Source organism: Toxotes jaculatrix, chromosome 13 (genome assembly GCF_017976425.1).
Source record: "Toxotes jaculatrix isolate fToxJac2 chromosome 13, fToxJac2.pri, whole genome shotgun sequence".
Classification (NCBI taxonomy): Eukaryota; Metazoa; Chordata; class Actinopteri; family Toxotidae; genus Toxotes; species Toxotes jaculatrix.
The window spans coordinates 3,804,228-3,825,754 of NC_054406.1; the positions used below are offsets into that span (position 1 = coordinate 3,804,228).

General features: G+C 42.6%; 4 protein-coding genes and 1 long non-coding RNA gene across 5 annotated transcripts; 1 reads left to right on the forward strand and 4 right to left on the reverse strand.

Moving 5' to 3' along the window:
• Window positions 1-461: 461 nt before the first annotated feature.
• On the reverse strand, window positions 462-2,758 carry rpl11 (ribosomal protein L11). The gene is made up of 5 exons (XM_041054206.1): window positions 2,587-2,758; window positions 2,297-2,403; window positions 1,830-1,961; window positions 851-961; window positions 462-518 (listed from the first exon to the last, which is right to left on the reverse strand). The coding sequence occupies exons 1-5, from the start codon at window positions 2,708-2,710 to the stop codon at window positions 489-491; spliced, it is 504 nt and encodes a 167-aa protein (XP_040910140.1). The 5' UTR covers window positions 2,711-2,758; the 3' UTR covers window positions 462-488.
• Window positions 2,759-4,142: 1,384 nt separating this feature from the next.
• On the reverse strand, window positions 4,143-9,500 carry LOC121191459 (cyclic GMP-AMP synthase). Its single transcript, XM_041052603.1, has 9 exons — window positions 9,295-9,500; window positions 7,765-7,940; window positions 7,418-7,650; window positions 7,117-7,339; window positions 6,562-6,689; window positions 6,244-6,397; window positions 6,014-6,113; window positions 5,687-5,809; window positions 4,143-5,332 (listed from the first exon to the last, which is right to left on the reverse strand). Exons 2-9 carry the CDS (start codon window positions 7,910-7,912, stop codon window positions 4,966-4,968), a joined length of 1,476 nt encoding a protein of 491 aa, XP_040908537.1. The 5' UTR covers window positions 7,913-7,940; window positions 9,295-9,500; the 3' UTR covers window positions 4,143-4,965.
• Window positions 9,501-10,012: 512 nt separating this feature from the next.
• LOC121191442 (elongation factor 1-alpha) lies at window positions 10,013-15,836 on the reverse strand. Its single transcript, XM_041052581.1, has 8 exons — window positions 15,716-15,836; window positions 14,218-14,370; window positions 13,101-13,280; window positions 12,721-13,017; window positions 12,411-12,561; window positions 11,795-12,051; window positions 10,997-11,231; window positions 10,013-10,387 (listed from the first exon to the last, which is right to left on the reverse strand). The coding sequence occupies exons 2-8, from the start codon at window positions 14,359-14,361 to the stop codon at window positions 10,263-10,265; spliced, it is 1,389 nt and encodes a 462-aa protein (XP_040908515.1). The 5' UTR covers window positions 14,362-14,370; window positions 15,716-15,836; the 3' UTR covers window positions 10,013-10,262.
• On the forward strand, window positions 15,140-21,114 carry LOC121191444. The gene is made up of 3 exons (XR_005895107.1): window positions 15,140-15,515; window positions 20,507-20,553; window positions 20,703-21,114. It is a non-coding gene; the product is annotated as an uncharacterized LOC121191444 (long non-coding RNA).
• LOC121191443 (elongation factor 1-alpha) lies at window positions 16,031-19,847 on the reverse strand. The gene is made up of 8 exons (XM_041052582.1): window positions 19,736-19,847; window positions 18,725-18,879; window positions 17,913-18,092; window positions 17,530-17,826; window positions 17,281-17,431; window positions 16,916-17,172; window positions 16,593-16,827; window positions 16,031-16,482 (listed from the first exon to the last, which is right to left on the reverse strand). The coding sequence occupies exons 2-8, from the start codon at window positions 18,866-18,868 to the stop codon at window positions 16,361-16,363; spliced, it is 1,386 nt and encodes a 461-aa protein (XP_040908516.1). The 5' UTR covers window positions 18,869-18,879; window positions 19,736-19,847; the 3' UTR covers window positions 16,031-16,360.
• Window positions 21,115-21,527: the final 413 nt, after the last annotated feature.

The following is a 21,527-nucleotide window of genomic DNA, read 5'->3' on the forward strand; positions in this document are numbered from 1 at the left end:
AAAAGGCGAGACGATTCAGTCACCAAGCAAGATTTGAAAATGACTCATATGCCTGACACATATCACTGGCTCAATACTGCCAACATGTGGTTAAAACTCATCCTGCAAGCAGCCAAAAAAAAAGTATGCATATCTATTTAACCTTACCCAAACGGTGAGGTGATCACACAACTAAATCTAGGAAAATAACTCTGATGATAAAGAAATTTTGGTGTGGAGACTTTGAATTTACACAAACTGCGATGTGAAGGATTCAGTGTTCTTCTTAGGACCAAAACGTCACAGTACTTCAGCCTGTGCCGATGTGATTTTGACCTCTCGCTTTATCTCTCCAAAGTCCCCAAAGTTTAGGGAAGTGACTCTAAACTATAGGCATGAAGACACAATCTCATCCACCACAGAAAAAAAAAATTGGAGTAACAACATAAGACAGAAAAATCTTTTTTTTCCCATTTTATTTGTTATAAACAAGATCAAAAGGTGGTCCTTTACTTGCCGGGGAGGATGATACCGTCATACTGGGGGAAAAAAAGCAGAGGAAACAAGAACAGGGGAAAAAGTTGAGGTTACACGTTACGGTTGTATTGAGTGGGATTAAAATCTAACATGACAGTTTCCTGCAGCTCAAATACGATTCTGAAACTAACATTTCAGCTGCAGGTGGACAGAAAGCAAACTGACGGTGCCACAGATGCAATTATCAACCACCAATAACGAAGGGAATTTCTACAACCCTTACATGACCTCTGTCTCCGTGGATGCAACATTTCTAACGGTGGTTACAAACGAGACCAGAAACCAGCCCTGACGGACGTTACAGCAGAGAACTCTCTTCTAAGCATGTACTCACTTTCTGCTGGAACCAGCGCATGGCCTCCTCTTTGCGGATGCGGTGCCTGAAACCGATGCGGCCTCTTTTCCGCTTCTTGTCGGCGATGCTGAAGCCGGGTCTGCCCAGAACCTGAGCACAAAGAGGAGACAGGGCTGCTCAGAAAAAAAAACTTCAACTGAACAATAAAAAAAAACTTCAGAAGTGTCAATCAGTATCTGTTACGTCTGCTGAGGCTGAAGCTCTGAACTCTTTTAAGATGAACTCAATAACCAAATAAACAGTACAAGAAATACCACTGATGAGATGATCAAAAGGAAATGTATCTGCACTGAGTTCAATATCAATAATTCTAGGAAATTTGGTTAGTTTAGTCAAATTTATAAACACTAAACTATGCGTGGCGTATTTTTGAAGTTGTCCCTCATATAACCCAGGTATCAGAGGTTCTTGATGTGATCCAGCTGTCATGTCAGCTAAACATACAGATGATATGTTTAGCTGACAAAATACTGAAACACTGATGAATCGAACTGCTCTCAGCGAAAACTGAGATTATAATCTGATCTTTTTCACTGCTGATTCAGGATCAAGTGACACCACATATTCTATGTTCTATGACACCAACACAACAAAAGTAAGCTCCAAATTTAAGCAGTTGCAATAGTCCTTAAATAAATGTAATATTTTCCAGATTCATGGAAAAGAATCAGTTAAGAACAATTCAGGACAGTAACAGATATTTTCTCCCTAAACTGAAATATACTCAATATATTACAACCACAAAACACAGTTATCAATTATTTTAAGCCAAATCAATCTGTAGTGCATGTTCTGTTCCTTTAAATTCAACAATTATCTGTTTGCACATCTTAAAGTGAAGAGTCCTTCATATAAACAGTTGCCAAATTCAGTTCAGGGTTGTGAACTAAAAACAGGAAATCCCAAACTCCACCACAGCACCTCCAACCAGCATTCAGGATATCTTTGGGTCACGTACCACGTAGAAGTCCAGTCCGTAGATGCCGATGCTGGGGTCGTACTTGATGCCCAGATCGATGTGCTCCTGGATGCCGAAGCCGAAGTTTCCGGTGTCGGAGAAGTTGTTCTTTCTCAACTCGTACTCACGCACCTGCAGGCGGGAGCCAAAATGCAAACTATGTTTAATATTGGCAGTTAATTTCAATTCCAGTTTATTATTTTCAGAACTGTTAATTTAGTAAGTCAACACTCAGAAATTCGGCTAGAAATTTAGAAACAGGGAAGTCAGGACACCCGAAGGGATGAAGATGAATGAGTGACAAGATAATTAACACAAGATAAGAAAAATATGATGCCACACAAAGCGTCTTAAATTTTTCCGTGTTTTTCCCCCTTTTAAAATACTGCGTAGGTCTTCCTCTTTGGTCCTCTAAAATTATTAAAATTAAGCCATTTTTGAGAAGGGAAAAGACATGACTTTCTCACCTTGAGTCCCTTCTCCAGGATCTCCTCTGCTTTGGCTCCACGGACGGTGCAGTGGACAGCAATCTTTTCATTTCTGCGGATACCGAAGGATCTCACAGTGTAGCGGGCTGAGGGTGGAGGACAGAACAAAGCAAATTACAAAATACTAAGACATAATATCTGCAAACGCACTTCCTCCTGCTATCCACATACTCACTCAGTACCCACTTTACAAAACTATCGGGTGCTGGTTCATCTTTGAGCTTACACGTATTAAAGTACCCACAACTTGCATCAAGATCACCACCTACCCTTGGAGAAGACGGGGGTCTGCCCTGTGAGCTGCTCCAGCACTTTGGCAGCTCGGGTCAGCCTGTCTCCGCTCTCGCCGACGCAGATGTTCAGACAGAGCTTGCGGATGCGGAGCTCTCGCATGGGGTTCTCCTTCTTCTCACCCTGGTCCTGGAGAACATGAAACAGATGCGAGACTTTTACAACCTGGAAACTGACACGCACCTGGAGAGCAACACAATGACAGAATCGCTCGACTACCAAGAAGTTCTGACAACTTGTCACCTTCTGCGGTGTCGCGTTTCCCCCCGCTACTCAACATCAAATCTCGGCTTCAGTTTAAGAAGAACCGTTTCTTATTCCCTCTGAGTTCCCTGGCCCTTAACACGAACCTTCTTCAACAGCATGTCGCGTGCCGGCCGGACATGTCCGTACATAACCCTGCTGCCTCGGCTGTTAGCATTGCTCACAGACATGTTCGGAATATAACAAAACACAACCCAAAAACAACCACATGTCTCATATAAACGACACAGACATATTTGCTGGGTGGCTCAAGTGTCACCACATTGATGTAATCTCGCCTTTGACAGCAGGAGTTAACTACAAGTACACAGAAGTGCAGTATTTTCCAGCGGCTAGCCTATTAGCATCACTCGGTTTACAATTTTAATAGCATTCTATAACATTTATTGAAGAAATAAGCCTTTAATTCAATCGCCCAGCACAGACTTTAATCATCTGAACACAAAACAGTCGTTAGAATGGCCCCGCAGCGCCGATGATAGTGGATTTCAAGCGTAACTTCATATGTGATCGCCATCGTACGATGTGGGACAGTACTCACCGCCATGTTGGATCACTAGAAGAGGACGTTACGTTTCCGGCGGCAGGCATTTATAGTGGTGTGTTCTCCGCAAATACGGTCGGCGGAAGACCGCGGACAAACACGACGGTTCCGTTTTATGTAGTAAAAGCAAAGTACCGCAGTAAGAAACAACAAAGTCTTTTACCGTCACCAGAGACCACTCAGACCGAATAAATAATGATGTGTTTATTTCATACGGTGTTTGTTAGTTTATTAGCAGAACTGTAATGAAGAAAAACGAGGAAACGAGGAAGTCTGTCAAGTCTCAAATCATATCCCTGGTTCTTGGCAAAAGTAAACTGTATAGACCAGGGGTGTCAAACCTGTCCACAAAGGGCCGGTGTGGCTGCAGGTTTTTGTTCCAACCAAGCAGCAGCACACCAGACTTGACTCATTTAATTAACTGATCTCAGTCTTCAGACAGTTGATTGGTCAAACTGTGTGCTCTTCATTGGTTGGAACAAAAACCTGCAGCCACACCGGCCCTTTGTGGACAGGTTTGACACCCCTGGTATAGACTATTATAAGTACATGATTTACATGATTTTTCTAAGTGTATTAAATAAATGCTAAATAAACAACAATGAATACTGCGCTATCAGTAAGGAGCTGTAATTTGTAACTTCAAATAGCTAAGAGCCATAAACAGATTATGGCACAATGGGCCCCTGGACTCAGACATGTAAAAGCCCCGACCACCTCATAGGGGTGAGACACCCAGACTAAAAGAGACACTGTCCTCTTTGTGGTCCTTTGATAGATTTTGCAACAAGTAATGTTAACAGTCTCTCCATACAGAGGCACTGATACTAACAGCCCAACTACCTTATCAACTTTTGACTCAGAAAGGCCAATCAGCTACTCATGACCACCTATCTGGCCCCACCTCTGTTTGATCAATTAGCAGAAAATTAAGCAGCAATACTTCTGATAATCAAACTCACTTCAAACATGTTTCAAACAAAAAAATATATATATTACATTTTCCAGTGTAAATGTAAAGTGTCTTTAATTCTCTTTATTCCCTTTTACACCAAAAATACAAGGTACTGAGCTTTGTGTAAGATCTTTAATTAACTAGGGAAAACTATTAATACACTCCATTATTTTATAAAAGCTTTTAGTACAGAGATTTGCAGCAAGGTAATGCACTACTAAATCACATTTCAATAAATAAATAAACGTAATAGAACCAAATACACACAATACAACATTGATAAAAAATGCATACAATATGGATGCGATGATGTCAGATTGCTGCTGATCTGAAAGAGGGAATGAAAAAATAACAAAACATTGGAATTGGAATTTGGAATTAGAATAAAATAAATAAAATAGTCATCATCACTTTTTATCCAAACCCTTATGGACATTTATAAAACTGTGCTGCACAGGTCACATCTCAGCTGGCTCAAAGCATACAAGCTCATCTGCTTCATGAGGGAAATAAATGAATAATGCACTTCATTTCCTGTTCCACCTAATTTATTGATTCTGGAAAGAGTGAGTGAGTATCCTCATTTCCCATTGCTCACATAAGAAACAGGACACAAACCAGAGCTACAGCAAACACCAGGACTAGTTTACTCTTGAACGTAGCATCCACAGGCTGAACTGCAGTCAGCAGAGACGACGGTTCGGAGTAAGGGGTCATTGGTTTCAGTGGTGAGACAGGAGCTGGAGGCTTCAGCAGGGGCAGGCCTTCTCTTTTCTGCTCCTCCAGGGCACTAACGAGGAAAGCCAGAGCCTTGCGGGGGAAGATGGCCGGGGAGAAGAGGTTGCACTTTGGGACGAAGAAGTGAGGGAGGGAGCCTCTTTGTGCATGGTCCTGCAGAGCCCCGAGGAGGTGCAGGAAGCAGGCAGGGAGCTGTTGACAAGCCCACATGGAGTCGTTGAACCTGACAGACAAGAGGCAGGGCGAAGAAGAATGTGTAGTACACTGAAAGATTTCTTTGACATCTTTTACAACCAGAACCACTAATATCAATCCAAACACTGCCACCAGCACTGTTTCCACTGCTACAACAAAAATATCAATGACAGATAAATAGGGCTGCATGATTTTGTTGTCATAAAAATATTGATTACATCCGTTTTAAATTGCTTGTTTTGTCCAACCATCAGTCAAGAAGAATATTCAACTGACAACTATAGTACTATAACTACAAGCACTACTACACTAGCATACTATCAGCACTACTGCTATAACAGCTACTTACTGCACAAAACCTCTACAAGATGTGGCAGAGTACCTGATGGACAGTGTGTGGAGGAAGACGGTCTTCCCGTGGTATGAGCAGAGGTCATTGAGCTCTTTGGGAAAACGTTGTTTCAGACCCTCGATCAGAGATTTGAGGAGCATTAAGCACTGCTTACTATAAGAGAGGAGAAGAAATTAATCACTGCAAAAAGGTCTCAAGAAAAGCTATTTAAGCTAAATTTATACGGTCCTCATTTTTTAAAAATCAATTTAATCATCTCTAACGCAGCTCTCCACAGCTTGCACAGCTTCAGCCTCACCTCATGTGTGACGAGGTACAAACATCCCAGAGTGAGAATTAAACAGCTCAGAGTCTCACCGGCAGCATTTGGTGGCGTTACTCTCACAGCAGGTTTTCGTGTTGCCGTGACACGTGATGATCTTCTTCTCAATGAGAGAGAAAGAAATCCTCCAGCTCTCTGATAAAGACACACAAAATAACCTGATGGGACAATGTCACCATGAACATACAGTTCATACGCAGCAAAAATAATCGAAATGAATTTGTACAGTTTGCAGAAAACAACAGAGAGAAGTTGAAGCTCTCACCTTTGGCTTCCTCACTGAGGTTTCGTCCTTTGAGCCTCTTTGGTACAAAGAAACAGGGCAGTTGTTTGATCTCTTGACGAACCTTCTTCCCCAGCCAGTTGTCCACATCTGGGCCGTTACGGACTGCGAGCGGCCAGCCCTGAGAGGGGTGGACCTCCAAACAGAAACAAAAAACAAATACTAAGTCAGATTCGGCCGATAAGTGTATAAGTACAATACTGCTGTCATATAAAAATTCACATAAAAGGACATCCATTAATGTGGATGGGTGATTTTAATTTGCAGAGATGTTCATCACTAAACAGATAAAACATTCACCTCCAGAGCGGGAACCACGTCCACAGAGATAAGCTCGTCACTGTTCTCGGTTCTGCACAGAGACAAAGTCACAGCTGGCGAGTTCAGACGCTTCCTGTTCATCTCCCAGCGACACTGTTCATCGTTCCCTGGAAACGAGGAATATGAACACAGACAGGTCTCACCAGTAGATTCATTATGTGGTTCTCAAAGGGCAACAGAGCTCCCTCGACAAAAAAGACCAGAGTGCTATATCAAAACAGAGAGTGTTTTTATTGCTGAGGTTGAGGTCGAAGTCATTTTGAATGAATTTGTTATTTTCAGTTGACACATTAATCAGCTGATTGCTTCTTTGACCAATCCATCAACTTTGGTTTGTAAAACATCAGAAACTACTGAGAAATGTCCATCACATATTCACAAAGACAAAAATTATTCTGTTTACTGCAATTTAAGACAAAAAACAAAAAAGCAACAAATCATCATATTTGAGAAGGTGAAACCATGAAACAGTTGGAATTTCTGCAAAGAGATAACATCAACAATTAATCTGACACAACAAAAAGATCAAAAAACCTTTGTAGGTCTTGAGGAACTTGCGGACCAGGCGATGCATCTCACTCAGGACCTTGCTTGATGAGAGGGTGTGCTCATTCTCCAAGAGAAAGGCTTGTATGGGGCTCCGAGTGGGCCGGTTAAGTTCTATCTGGTAGAAAAGGCCATCGTCGAGCTGCTTCATATTGAAGCGTGAAGGAGCCTTAAGCTTCAGCATCATGTCGAACTCATCGGGGCTGTGAATCTGACAAAGGACTTCAGAGGTCAAATTAAATTTGGGGGTATTTCCTTTAGAAACTGAGAGTGGTTACCACGACCTCACCTTAACTTTCTCAAAGTAGCTGCCTGTGTTGAGGAAGTCAGCTGACTGGAAAAAAGGCTGATCACTGCTGCTCCTCAGGAATTTCAGCAGGTTTTCTCGGAAATCCTTGACCACCTCGGCAGCCCAGCAGCGGTCTGCCTGCCGGATTTTGAGGTCTTTAGCACTGAGCTTGATCCAGCTGGCCAGCTCTGGGGAGATGGAGGCCGACTCCTCATCCACCACGGATCCCTCCTCTGCAAAATGACACAGACAAGGATGAGATTTAGTGAACTTAACCACTGTTTTGTGTGAACTTTAACAACTATTCCAAATCTATTCCAAAAGGGAAAAGTTTTCTGTAGCATCACCTGTTGTTGATGATTGTTGTTGCAGCTGAACTTTCTGCCTCTGTCTGGCTGGTGTGAGACATGGAGGGCTCGGATCTCCTCTGATGACCACTTTACGTTGCCTCGCCTCAGCCGGACTGCCCCCTCTGTGCTTCAAGTCTCTGTCCATAACTCACTCGTCTCAGCCTTTAACAAACCTACGGAGATCATTTGAGGCTGAACATCAGATCAGTCACAGCATGTGCGCTACACTGGCATTAAAAAGTTAGCAGGTATTAACTTAACATGAAGTAGTAGTACCCCGAATTTGTACTGGGGTACAGCATTTGAGTAAATGTACTTAGTTACTTAACAGCACAGAGTAAAAAGAACAAAAAATAGGAGATTAAATTGTGATAAAATCATAAAAAATATCTGATAGATAGATATTACAACCATTTGTTTGGTTCAGAAAACTACTAAAAATCACGATGAGTGCACAGTGTGTCGATATTGGCTTTACATTTTTTTAGCAACTCAAAAATCAAAACTTGCTGACTCGGGGAACTCCACTGGTTTTACACTGAAAAGCCTGTCTACAGGTCTCTACAGGTCTTCGGGAGACTTGTTCTACATTTATGAAAAAAAATTAGCTGAATGGGAAACAGGTGTCTAAGTCAGGACTGGGTGATTAGGAAATGAGACAGTTGAGCAGGAGGGTGTGGGGAGTCAGGTGATGAAGACAGGGAGGAGAGTGGGAGGTGGGCAGATGGAGAGTGGCCAATACTTTGGTTTAGGGCGGTACATTCTCACACAGCAGCTAACGTGGCTGTAGACTGTTAGTCCTGTTTTAAAGCATTGTGAATATGTTTGACTGCAAAAGCTTTGCTATGAAAAACTATAACAACATCAAGTTTGTTTTGATGTTTTCAGCTGCTGACAAAAAGGGAAGGGCCTTTGCTTTTCACATATCTGGAATGAGTAGAAAACATTAAACTACAACCTGTGGAAGAAGTCACTGCAAACTGTAGAGACCATTATGGAATATAAATGAAACCACTGGAAACCAGTACAGTCAATCAGAGAGAGAGAGAATCACTGACATACAGACAGACTCTCTCACCAAATCAAATCTTTCTCTATGTTCAGTGTCTAATGGCTTCTTTTGTCATCATACATATAAGTTTTGATTTCTTGTAGAAGCCACTGACGTTTTTATGATGGTTCAAATGATTTCTGATATTAACAGAATCTCTTCATGTGTCAAATCAAAACTTATTCTTCTTTATTGTTATTATATTACTCCTCTAATGTTTATTTGTATAGGGCAAAGTTTATAGGATGAACCAGTGCTATATACCACAGCATTTATAGCCTTAGCTAATTTGCAATGCCTTTGCATATTTGTATTACACGAAACTCGACAATAAACACAGTACATTAAAGCACAAAACACAAAAATGCACACAAAACAGCACAAGACACGATCAGTTCTCAAACAATGGTGCAACAGAAGTACCGCAAAACTGATCCCTCTTTAAAACCTGTTTCTGTTACAGCAGTTTGACTCACCTCGTTTAGGAGCATCTGTCGTGAGCGGAGCTGGTGGCTAGTGTGCTGACTGCAGTCTGTCCTTCCCTCCACCTCTATATATATTAACTTTCACTTTCAATTTCCATGAGGAGGATAATGACTTCTCCCTCCTCCCCCTCTTGTTAAGTGAATGTCTGTCTCTGCGGTTCATTTTATAAACATTAAAAAGGTTCAAAGACCTCTTGCACCTGCATAATTCCACTCACAAATACTGACTGGCTGATAGCGAACTGGTTCCACCCGTTTATTTTCTGTAGTAATGTAGCACCGTGTATTTCTGTGCCATAGTACAACAGGACACACCTTGTGAACTCTTCCAAATCAGGTCACGAAAGTTTTCATTTCCGGAACTGACTAAGCTGCCTTTTATGATAACATCTTGGAAGTGAACTCAATTCATTGTTAGATGACTCAGAGTCACTGTTTTCTGGAAACTCTCTCTGTCTTTCATACAACAATTATTTTTAGTTTTGAGATGATGTACCTGCATAAGCTGGAGGATCGTGAAAGGAGGGGCAAGGTTGAATATTTCTCGAGAATACTGCTGTCCGCTTGTAAGAATCACAAAAAATCTGAGCAATCTGAGTAAATGAAAACACAGGTATGTTTACACCTAATTGTCAGTGATGACAGTGTGTAGATTCAAAGCAGCTTGCAGTTAATTAACTCTTGTATAATGAAACACAAAAGAAACATCTTAATTTGGCAATGTTTAAGATTTTTATTGTTTTGGTTTCAACTTAATCATGATAACAATTTCCCCTAAAAGGCACATGCCTTCCTTTCCTGCGGAAACTTTTGCGATGGGTTTTAATCAGCATAAGCCAGTCCTTGAGTAGAGAGCTCTGCCTCAGAGAAGACGGCGCTGGGTGGCAGGGAAGAAGAAGGGATGGGGCGGCCCGCTGCTGCTGAGACATGACATTTTGTTGGGCGTCCTGCATGAGAATTCATTTCTTCTTCTCGGCCTTCTGTGCAGACTTGGTGACCTTTCCACCGGAGGCGACCTTCTTCTCAACGGACTTGATCACACCGACGGCCACGGTCTGCCTCATGTCACGCACGGCAAAGCGACCTGAGAGGAAGAGACGAACAAGAAATGAGACAAACAGAGGAGTCGATCAATAAGAGGCTCAAAACTATCTGTTTCAGTTCAAGTTCAGTTCCATAAAATCAAGAACATCCAAGCATCCCACGTCAACAAATACACATAAACAGGGGAAAAGGAAAAAAAACAATGCTTATTACAAACCTGAAACACTCAAGGGCTCAAATTTGTAACTTTGTACTTTATTTAATTTATAGATTAATTGATTATTATTAATTGTCAGTGAATTATTAATCATTAAAACCTTTTGAAACACAAACATCATGTTTCATTTTTCTGCAAGCTTCAATAAGATGATTATTGGGCAAGTGATGTGGGATATTTTACAACCAGTCCAAATAAATTTGGTATTTGTATCATAAATTAAAGAAACATTGGCATTATTTGATTCATATGTTAAATAAAAACAAACAATCCTGCTCCTGAACTCCCTGTCTTTAGTGAAACGTCATTAAAACGACTAAAAATAATAATAATTCAGCACAACTTTCAGAAACTTAAAGCTACACAACTGATTTTTACAATTTAGACTAATTCTTTCATAAAAAAACAAACAAAACAAAGCATATTACTCACCCAGAGGGGGATACTGAGAGAAGCTCTCAACACACATGGGTTTTCCAGGCACCATGGTGATGATGGCAGCGTCTCCGGACTTGAGAGCCTTGGGGTTATCCTCAAGCTTCTTGCCGGAACGACGGTCAATCTTCTCCTTGAGCTCGCTGAACTTGCAGGCAATGTGAGCGGTGTGGCAGTCCAGCACAGGGGCGTAGCCCTGGGAGATCTGGCCAGGGTGGTTCAGGATGATGACCTGCAGAGGGAAACACAAGGAGAGACATGGAGGGAGGGTTAGAGGAGCAACATCTAAGATCTGTATGTGGACTGATTGGTGCTGGATTCCTCTGAGTTATTCTCCAAGAAAGCAAAAGACAAAGGCAAAATACCACAAAAATAATATTTAGATATCAGCTGTCACAATGAAATTACATTGAGTGAACATTTCCCTTCCATAATTTAAAGAAATAAGCCGGCAATTTAGTATTACACATCCATAAATGTACGGGACTTACAAGAAACAGATTTTGAAAAGAACTGTCAAAATCAAAGCCTCAGAGGCTGAGACAGCTTTATCTGTGGTCCTCTGCGGGTCGAGCTTCAAAAACATTGGACCTGATCCCGTAATGCTACTCGATAGCAGCCTTCATTACACTTCAGAAGGCCCACTTCTTTGAAACCCTGTCAGTTTATATCACAGGTTAAAATCTCTCATGCTGTTATTACAGACTGAGTACAGCCCCTGGTGATGAGTAAACTGAGCTTTTAGTCCCCTCTTTTGATTTTCATTTTCTTCCTCTCTCTTTTCCTGAGACTCACCTGAGCGGTGAAGTTCTCAGCAGCCAGGGGTGGGTCGTTCTTGCTGTCACCAGCCACGTTTCCACGACGGATCTCCTTGACGGACACGTTCTTGACGTTGAAGCCGACGTTGTCACCGGGGAGAGCCTCGGGCAGAGACTCGTGGTGCATCTCCACAGACTTCACCTCAGTGGTCAGGTTGGGGGGAGCAAAGGTGACGACCATACCGGGCTTCAGGATACCGGTCTCAACGCGGCCGACGGGGACAGTTCCAATACCTGAGAGCGAGCAGGACGCATACTCTTCAGTTTACCACAAAATAACTTGCAACTTGCTTTTGATTTCACTGTGTGTGATATGTTGAAGACAGTCCTGCCCCAATTAAGAGTCACATGATAGTATTAATACATGTCAGATGTGCAGGTACAGGTGTAGTTTAAGTGCCCAGTATATCCAGTTCCACCCCTGTGATTTCACCTTTAGCAGATATCAGAGGCTGAGTCTATGATATGTATGTCAAGCCTGTCTATAAAAAACATTTGATTAAATTCAGACTTCATTTCAGTTCATGTTGAAAGAGATGAGGTGACATGAATTATGGTGTTGAGTTTACGGGACATCGTGTGACACTACTTACCGCCGATCTTGTAGACGTCCTGCAGGGGCAGACGCAGGGGCTTGTCAGTGGGGCGGGTGGGGGGCATGATGGAGTCCAGAGCCTCCAGCAGGGTAATACCAGTGGCACCACCCTCTTTACGCTCAATCTTCCATCCCTTGAACCAGCCCATCTGAAATGGAGAATTCAGACACAGACACAAAAAGGGAAGAAAGGAAAAGAGGGAAAAGGTGATGAAGTGATGAATATAGACCAAAAAAATCCAAGAAATATTGTCTTTCATCTGGGGGAATATAAATCACACGCCATCTGAACTACTGTATGCCCTCACCTTGTCACTGGCCTCCAGCATGTTGTCTCCGTGCCATCCAGAGATGGGGACAAAGGCAACAGTGGCAGGGTTGTAGCCGATCTTCTTAATGTAGGCGCTCACTTCCTTGGTGATCTCCTCAAAACGCTTCTGGCTGTAAGGGGGCTCGGTGGAGTCCATCTTGTTGACACCAACGATGAGCTGCTTGACACCCAGGGTGTAGGCCAGCAGGGCGTGCTCACGGGTCTGGCCGTTCTTGGAGATACCAGCCTCGAACTCACCAACACCAGCAGCGACGATCAGCACGGCACAGTCAGCCTATAAAGGCAGAATTTAGTGAAACGTGTGTACAGGATAAAGTGATGAGTCATTTCAGAAAAGATTAAAATGCATTCATTTACCTGAGATGTACCAGTGATCATGTTCTTGATGAAGTCCCTGTGTCCAGGGGCATCAATGATGGTCACGTAGTACTTGCTGGTCTCAAACTTCCACAGAGCAATGTCAATGGTGATACCACGCTCACGCTCGGCCTTCAGTTTGTCCAGCACCCAGGCGTACTTGAAGGAGCCCTTGCCCATCTATTGTGGTTAGGTTAGCACAAATAAAGCAGGAAGTAAAGGGGAAATGTATAAATTAGCCACAAATATTAACCAAAGACATTTTTAAAACAAATTCATGCCAGCTGAATTAAGGACACTGTAATGGGACTGTAATGGGAAAGTTTCTAATTCTAAATATATTAGTTTGGTGGCTCATAAACATGTTAAAGCACCCACTTCAGATTTAAACTGAGGGCTTTATCAAAATAAAATATAATCTAAAGTTTCTTAATTTGGAAATAATATGAATAAGAAAGTCATTCAATGAGTTTTCATTTATACCCAGACTTAGTTTTCATACAGATCTCCCTTTTAGAAACATACTTTTTTCTCTTTCTGCTGCACCATCTATTTCAATATTTACTGTTTTTTTTTCTTTTTTTACAATACTCATTTAACCCACAGGAAGGCCTGCGATTTGTAACTGAGATATTTAATATGTAGGCTGATGTGTGAAATAATTTAAAGTCTCTAATTTGCCTTCATTCAGTGTATCATTACTGATTAATCTTAACTGACTAATGCCTCAAGCTCTAATGTAGTCATTCATTCTATTTACTAAATTCTGTCTGGGGGAATACTGGTTGTAGCTACATGGAATATAGATGTATTTGAGGCTTATTTTCCACTTTTGTACCAGTTATATAAACCTATAGCACATTAAGTTTAAACTTTTATGTATGATGAGAAAACATGTTGGGCAACTCAGAGTTCCAGTGATGAGGACAGTTCAGATCTTTCAACAGTAGGTGGCAGTTTAAAACCAGCTAATATCAGTGAGCAGTTAACCACCACACCCGTTTCCTCACACTTCTGAGGCATTTACACGGTGTCTGGTCCCGTTTACGTGTCCCATATATAATGTGATTATCTGTCACAGACTTAAATGTTGGCCCCCGCTGTCGCTAACACAAACCTCGGCGGCTTCCTTCTCGAACTTCTCGATGGTTCTCTTGTCGATTCCTCCGCACTTGTAGATCAGGTGGCCGGTGGTGGTGGACTTGCCGGAGTCGACATGGCCAATGACCACGATGTTGATGTGGGTCTTTTCCTTACCCATTTCGATTTACTGGTTATAAAAGACATGGGGAGCCGTTACGTTGAGTTTAAAAATAAATGCATCGGGTTTAAATTAGTCTCCTCCAGCGAGCTAGGTGGGTACCACCATTAACTTCAGTTAAAATCTGCTGGCGTTCAGGAACTGCTGGCCGTCAAGTAAATAAAATAATAATAATAGTAGTAATAATAATAATAATAATAATAATAATAATAATAATAATAATGACTCAATGATGGGTTAGGATAGTTAGGATGACTTTAAATTAAATATTTCATATATACTCTAAACAGGAAGGACTAATTTAATCGAAAATCAGGTGACACAATAGGGAATGATGTGCCTGCGGTTTATCTCAGCCGTTAGCTAACCGGTACAATGCTGCATTCACGTGATATCGTTTACACTGTAAAAACGATAACCCAGTTTACCCAGTATAAGCAGAATGGCTGCTAATGCGCCACCCTCAGCAACTGCAAGTATAACTCGACACTGATAGACATTCAATCGATTGAGAAAAGAACAAATGCGTAACAACAAGGGCATCTAACTTAGGCCGTTTCACCATTTGACTGCGGTTAACACCAGCGCTAAGCACCTAAGGAAAATGCGTAAACACGTCCAAATTAAGGGTGTTTTCCCGTTCTCCCCATTCTGCTGACACTGCGTGAACGCAGCATTAAGTGTTGCTGTAAATGCGTAGTGTGCGGTAATATTAATCTTTGTAGTTTTACTGGCTTCAAATGTCAGGAAACTACACTGACATGTAAACTCTCCCTTGTGTAAAACTGTCCTGCTCGGTGCTCGTTCACGCCGACAGAAAGCGACACTGGTGAGTCATACACCATGTGCTCGATACCGGCTCCTCGGCCTCCATGTTGCGCCGGGAGCGCAGAGCCGCCATGTTGTCAACTGATGCAAGCGCGCACCCCGGCCACCTTAAAGCCAGCACTGGGGTGGAAGGGTGCGCGTTCACGAGGGGTATGAAGGACTACCATGACTGGCAGAAAGCGAAAAATCTGGGAAGTCATTTTTAAGTTCACAATAACTGTTACTTATAAGCGATTTTTTAAAAAATCCAGCAGTATTAAGGCTCATTAGGACAAAGCCGAAAAGATCGCCACATTCCATACCAGTTTGGATCAGAAATGCAAAAGGTGAGCTTGCATGTTTTAACCTTTTTTTAGTGTTATCAAGCTAAAATATTAAAAATAGCTAAGCAGGATATGGTCCTTGGATTCAGTGATTTTCTGGCTCAGGTTAAAATAAGACTAAATGCCCTGTCCTAAATACTACCTCAGTTCCTATGTGACCATGCATTTTTCAGCTTTGAGGGTTGATTAAAAAGACCACCAACCTGTGCCCAGCAAATAAGACGTCCCCTGATTTGGAGCGGAGGGAAAAAAGGACAGAACGTGATCTGTCCACAGTTTTTATACTGAACCAGAAAGAGAGGGAGGGCTGTGCATGCTCTTGTTGCTGTCATGCTAAAAAATAAGGGGTGCTATTGGCTGGGGCTGCATAACTCCTATCGCAGTGATTGGATGACAAGTGCATCACCGGACACGGATAGCATGGTCAAAAACAGCTGCAACACAGAATACAGAGGCTTGCTTGTGACAGCCAAAAAGTACTCCCAACTGCAACACTAAAGGACGAAGACAAGCCAATGTCAATTTTTTCAAAGACATTTATTTTATTAGTTACCAGCAGCTTTCTTTCCAATTAAATTTGTGGCATTAACATCAAGATACAGTTCTAAACCATTTCCAACTTAAACTTAACTGAGAAGAGGCACTGTCATGTGATTCAGGTAAGTGACAATGCCACATTGTTCTTTTTTCCTGCGAAAACTTTTGCGATGGGTTTTAATCAGCATAAGCCAGTCCTTGAGTAGAGAACTCTGCCTCAGAGAAGATGATCCAGGGTGGGGGGAAGATATGGGAGGAGTGGCCCGCTGCTGCCGGCACACATCTTGTTGCTGGATGTCCTGCACGACCATTCATTTCTTCTTCTGGGCCTTCTCTGCAGCCTTGGTTGTCTTTCCGGAAACTTCCTTGGTCTCAACAGCCTTGATGACACCAACAGCCACCGTCTGCCTCATGTCACGCACGGCAAAACGACCTGGAAATAGGAGAGAATGTATTAAACATTTTATTGTAGCGTAGAATAAGTACCAAGCATTACTAAGGATTTCTTTGAGTTTACAGCGAGCCTCTGGGAATAAGACTTACCAAGGGGAGCATAGCTGGAGAAGGGCTCCACAACCATGGGCTTCTGTGGAATGAGTTTGACAATGGCAGCATCTCCAGACTTGACAAACTTGGGGTGGTCCTCAAGCTTCTTGCCAGAACGACGGTCGATCTTCTCGATGAGCTCCTTGAACTTGCAGGCAATGTGAGCGGTGTGGCAATCCAGCACAGGGGCGTAACCCTCGCTGATCTGGCCGGGGTGGTTCAGGATGATGACCTGTGGACACATTTAAGAATTATGACCCTGCCAAATGCAACTTGACCAAAAGCTGGGAGATGTTTTTTTCCAAGTTCACAAAACCAACCTGGGCGTTGAAGCTGTCAGCAGCCTTGGGTGGGTCGTTCTTGCTGTCACCAGCCACGTATCCACGACGGATCTCCTTGACGGACACGTTCTTGATGTTGAAACCGACGTTGTCACCAGGGACGGCCTCGGGCAGAGACTCGTGGTGCATCTCCACAGACTTCACCTCAGTGGTCAGGTTGGGGGGAGCAAAGGTGACGACCATACCGGGCTTCAGGACACCAGTCTCCACACGACCGACGGGGACAGTTCCAATACCTGACAAAAGTAAATTGGTTTATTTTAGATATTTGATGTAGAAAAGCCCCATTCATACCACCACCTTTTAGTAATAAAAGGTTCTTGCTCGATCCACTTGATTCTTACCGCCGATTTTGTAGACATCCTGCAGGGGCAGGCGGAGGGCCTTCTCGGTGGGGCGGGAGGGGGGCAGGATGGCATCCAGAGCCTCCAGCAGTGTGGTTCCACTGGCATTACCCTCCTTGCGCTCAATCTTCCATCCCTTGAACCAGCCCATCTACAGAACAAATTCAAAGTGAAAAATTAGTCCTTGCTCACAATCAAGTAAACATGTTGAGCACGACAAGGTATGTAACATATATATAATTTCCTTACCTTGTCACTGGTCTCCAGCATGTTGTCTCCGTGCCATCCAGAGATGGGGACAAAGGCAACACTGGCGGGGTTGTAGCCGATCTTCTTGATGTAGGTGCTCACTTCCTTGGTGATCTCCTCAAAACGGGCCTGGCTGTAAGGGGGCTCGGTGGAGTCCATCTTGTTGACACCAACGATGAGCTGCTTGACACCGAGGGTGAAGGCAAGCAGGGCGTGCTCACGGGTCTGGCCGTTCTTGGAGATACCAGCCTCGAACTCACCAACACCAGCAGCGACGATCAGCACGGCGCAGTCAGCCTAAAATCAAAATCAGTCATGTGATTTAGGTCTTATACAAAGCAGCTTTGAACTTTGATCTTACTCTGCTTTAAGGTAATAATTACCTGAGAGGTACCAGTGATCATGTTCTTGATGAAGTCCCTGTGTCCAGGGGCATCAATGATGGTCACGTAGTACTTGCTGGTCTCAAACTTCCACAGAGCAATGTCGATGGTGATACCACGCTCACGCTCGGCCTTCAGTTTGTCCAGCACCCAGGCATACTTGAAGGAGCCCTTGCCCATCTGGAAGAGCAAAAATTCAGATCAGTTTCTTGTTATCAGAAACAGATTTGATACAACTTGTGACACTGTAGTGACTTTCATAGAGAACTACGGAAAACCCTGTGTTTTCTAGGTATTCAGCATATTTTATCTATGGGAATGCATGTAATGGGAATAGTTGCAAAAATTAGCTGAGAGAAAAGTAAGCCACCTATTTTGATGTGCAGCTGGTTGAACAAAACAAGACATTAAATATTTTTATATTTGTTCTGGGGCACTGCTATTTTGTAGCCCCCCAAAAAATCCTAAGAATAAATCAGCACTGAAAGAAATCTAAAGCAATTATGTTCCAGCATGTTAACTGAATTGGGATTACAAGTGTGTATGTACACATTTGTGAAATATTTCACTTGTCGTATACAGTGTATATTAGGCATTTCGTCCTCAAATCAACGGCCTGGGGCCTGGGCTGAATAAAGTGCACCGTCACCGTTGCTCGCGTTAGGCCCCACCCAGCGTGCGCGCACACGACTGCTACACCCTCGCGCCGGGCAGAACGGCTCAGCTAGGAGAAGGCACGCTGACGCCGCCATCTTGGACTCAATCGTAACGATTGTAAAAATAAGAAAAAATATAAATATAGCATTACTCACCTCGGCAGCTTCCTTCTCGAACTTCTCGATGGTTCTCTTGTCGATTCCACCGCACTTGTAGATCAGGTGGCCGGTGGAGGTGGACTTGCCGGAGTCGACATGGCCAATGACCACGATGTTGATGTGGGTCTTTTCCTTTCCCATTGTTGTAGTTTCTGTCACGAAAAGAGACCCATCCGTTAGATCTCATTTTTAATACGCACCGCAGTTTAACAGCCCGTAACGTTTGACGGTTAACCGGGGGGGGGGGGGGGGGGGGGGGGCGGTAATGTGACATTTACGTATCCATGACATCTTAGGCCCGGCTTAATTCGACCACTACTCTAGCAGTACTCCATTTAAAAATCAGCCAAGTTTAGCTCACACTCAGAATAAACTCAAAACCAGTTAAAAACGATCATCGTTATTCAACATCAGCGGTACAGGGTTCGAGCCGCTGACAGGCAGCGGCTGCTGGTAGGCCTCACTCGGCCACAGGCCAGCCTAGACACGTGTTCCTCCATGGGCCACGTCGTATAAAGTTACAAAGATTGCCAAATATTCAGAAGCTATCTTGTCCAGACTCCCAACACCTGTCGCTGGAGAATACGTGCAGTTGTTTCATGGAGGGGAGAGAAGGAAGAAATGCCATTCCAGCATCCTCGGGTCTCCGCTTTCAGCAGCCCCCTCTTTGTTCCTTTTCCCCCACATTCTCTCCTCCCTCACATACCTCCTCTTTTATCTTAAAGTGTCAAATATAACCTCTCTAAAAATCAAACACACAGAAGGTACTGACATAAATCAAATTAGCAATAGACAAGTGATAACTACTTCAACTTTTATGGCTAATTACTTCAAAAAATCCACAGGTTAGAGTTAAGTTACATAACCGAAAAAGCAAAGTTTTCTATTTCAAAAAGAAAACCGCTCGAGGAGAAAAAACTCAAACCAGTTCTTTAAAAAACGATCAAAATCAGTTACAGGCCTGAGCCTGGCTCTCTATCTAATCTTATGAATCAAAGCTGAACTTACCGGTGTTTCTGGGTTTTCACCAAAGCTGCTGCCCCTAGCCAGGTAACAGAAAGAGGAAGACTGGGGCTGGACTGGGAGGTTTTATACTGAATGGGAGGCGGCCTGATTTCCCGTCGCCCTCCCCGGTGCAAACCCCGCAAATCACACACATTCCTGCAAAAAACGTCAGCACGCCACCGGATGAACCGCCTGAAACATGTATGATGTCTCACCAGGGATTGTGAATTTAGCTACAGCACTGACACAAACGCAAAACCCAACACAGAAGCTACTCTGACGCCGATAATGATGATCCAGACACATACCGGTCGTTCAGATCAACAGTTTTACGGTTATTTGTCTGATTTTTTACGCCAAATTCGGCTGTCCCGAGTTTTATTGACGGACAGCTGACAGGAACACACTGGTGTCTCTGGAAGTTGTTTTTGACCTCCTAGCAGGAAGCAATTTTTTCAGCCATTCACATTTTTTTTTCATGCCAGGAAAAAGATAATATAAATATAATGTAATATAAATATAAATATAATATTAATATCATACCATAAAGTGGGGTACAAAGTCAGACACAACAGAGTTAAAATATGATACAAATACAGAGATTTTCCCATCATAACCAAATACAATAAAACCCAATTATTATCTGTTTTGCAAATGTTATGACAAGGTGTATTTCAATCGACTCACACAATGGGACAAAATTCTTCTTCATGACATTAAAAAGAGTAACCCTTCTTTTATTTATTCATAATTCACTGATTTTGTGTTTTGCAGGGGCATCATAGCATAAACATCCTGCACCGCTGATTTTCTGCACGCAGGTAACTGGATTTTGATTATTAATTTATTTTAAAGCAGTAAAACAATTGATAGCTCAACTGCTGTTTTGATTTTTTTAAGCAGTTTTGTACTGTAGGTGCATTTCAGACTCAATTGTATAATTTACCTTTACTCATGGCCATTATTTCAGCACAAAACTCGCCCTCAGGCCCCCCTGGATCCCCACCCGCTGGTAACACTGGAACGACTCATCAGCCCTGACAAGATTATCTAAATCCGAATGAGATTTGCATTCAAACAGATGCCAGACCCTGAAAAGATGAACTCATGCTGTTTTCAAGACACCTTATCTGGCAGGCATTTACATTCCCAACAGAAGCATATACAAGATTTTAACTGAATTAAAAGTGTTTTTTTTTTAACTGAATTAAAATTATTCAGGGTGGAGTGTATCATCACAGACAGGGTTCACCACTTTGCAACCGAAAATCATCTTATTCTCCTCTGGCTGTCTTTAAAGTAGCTTAAGTTTACAATTAACCAGAACTATTCACACCCACAGTGGCTGGTGGACACCAGTTTGGGAATTTTTTTCCCTCAAATTTTCTGCATAAAACCTGTTTTAAATTCACACTCTCCTACCAACATCAACATATTAAAGCAGTCTGATACATGCTATTGATAAGAGTTAATAATTAGACTGATTAAAAAGCTAAATTTGGTTTAAAATAGGTGGAATAAACCTAATTAATAGGCCTGTTTGTTATTTGGATGCTGCTTGGAGGTCAGGAGGTCAGATTCTGCCTCTTCCTACATCACGGTGGCCATATCATCATTTCTATGCATATTTTCCAACTCCAAGCTGTATAAACTTGAATGCTTATTGGATTTAAGCATATCATGTGATATGTATTTGTGTAGTGAGGGAGGGTGTGGCATAAGGTGTTACTAGGCATCTTCTTTTCCTCGGGTAAAATGGGCCAAAAAAGAGATTTAACTGACCCTGAAAAGTCAA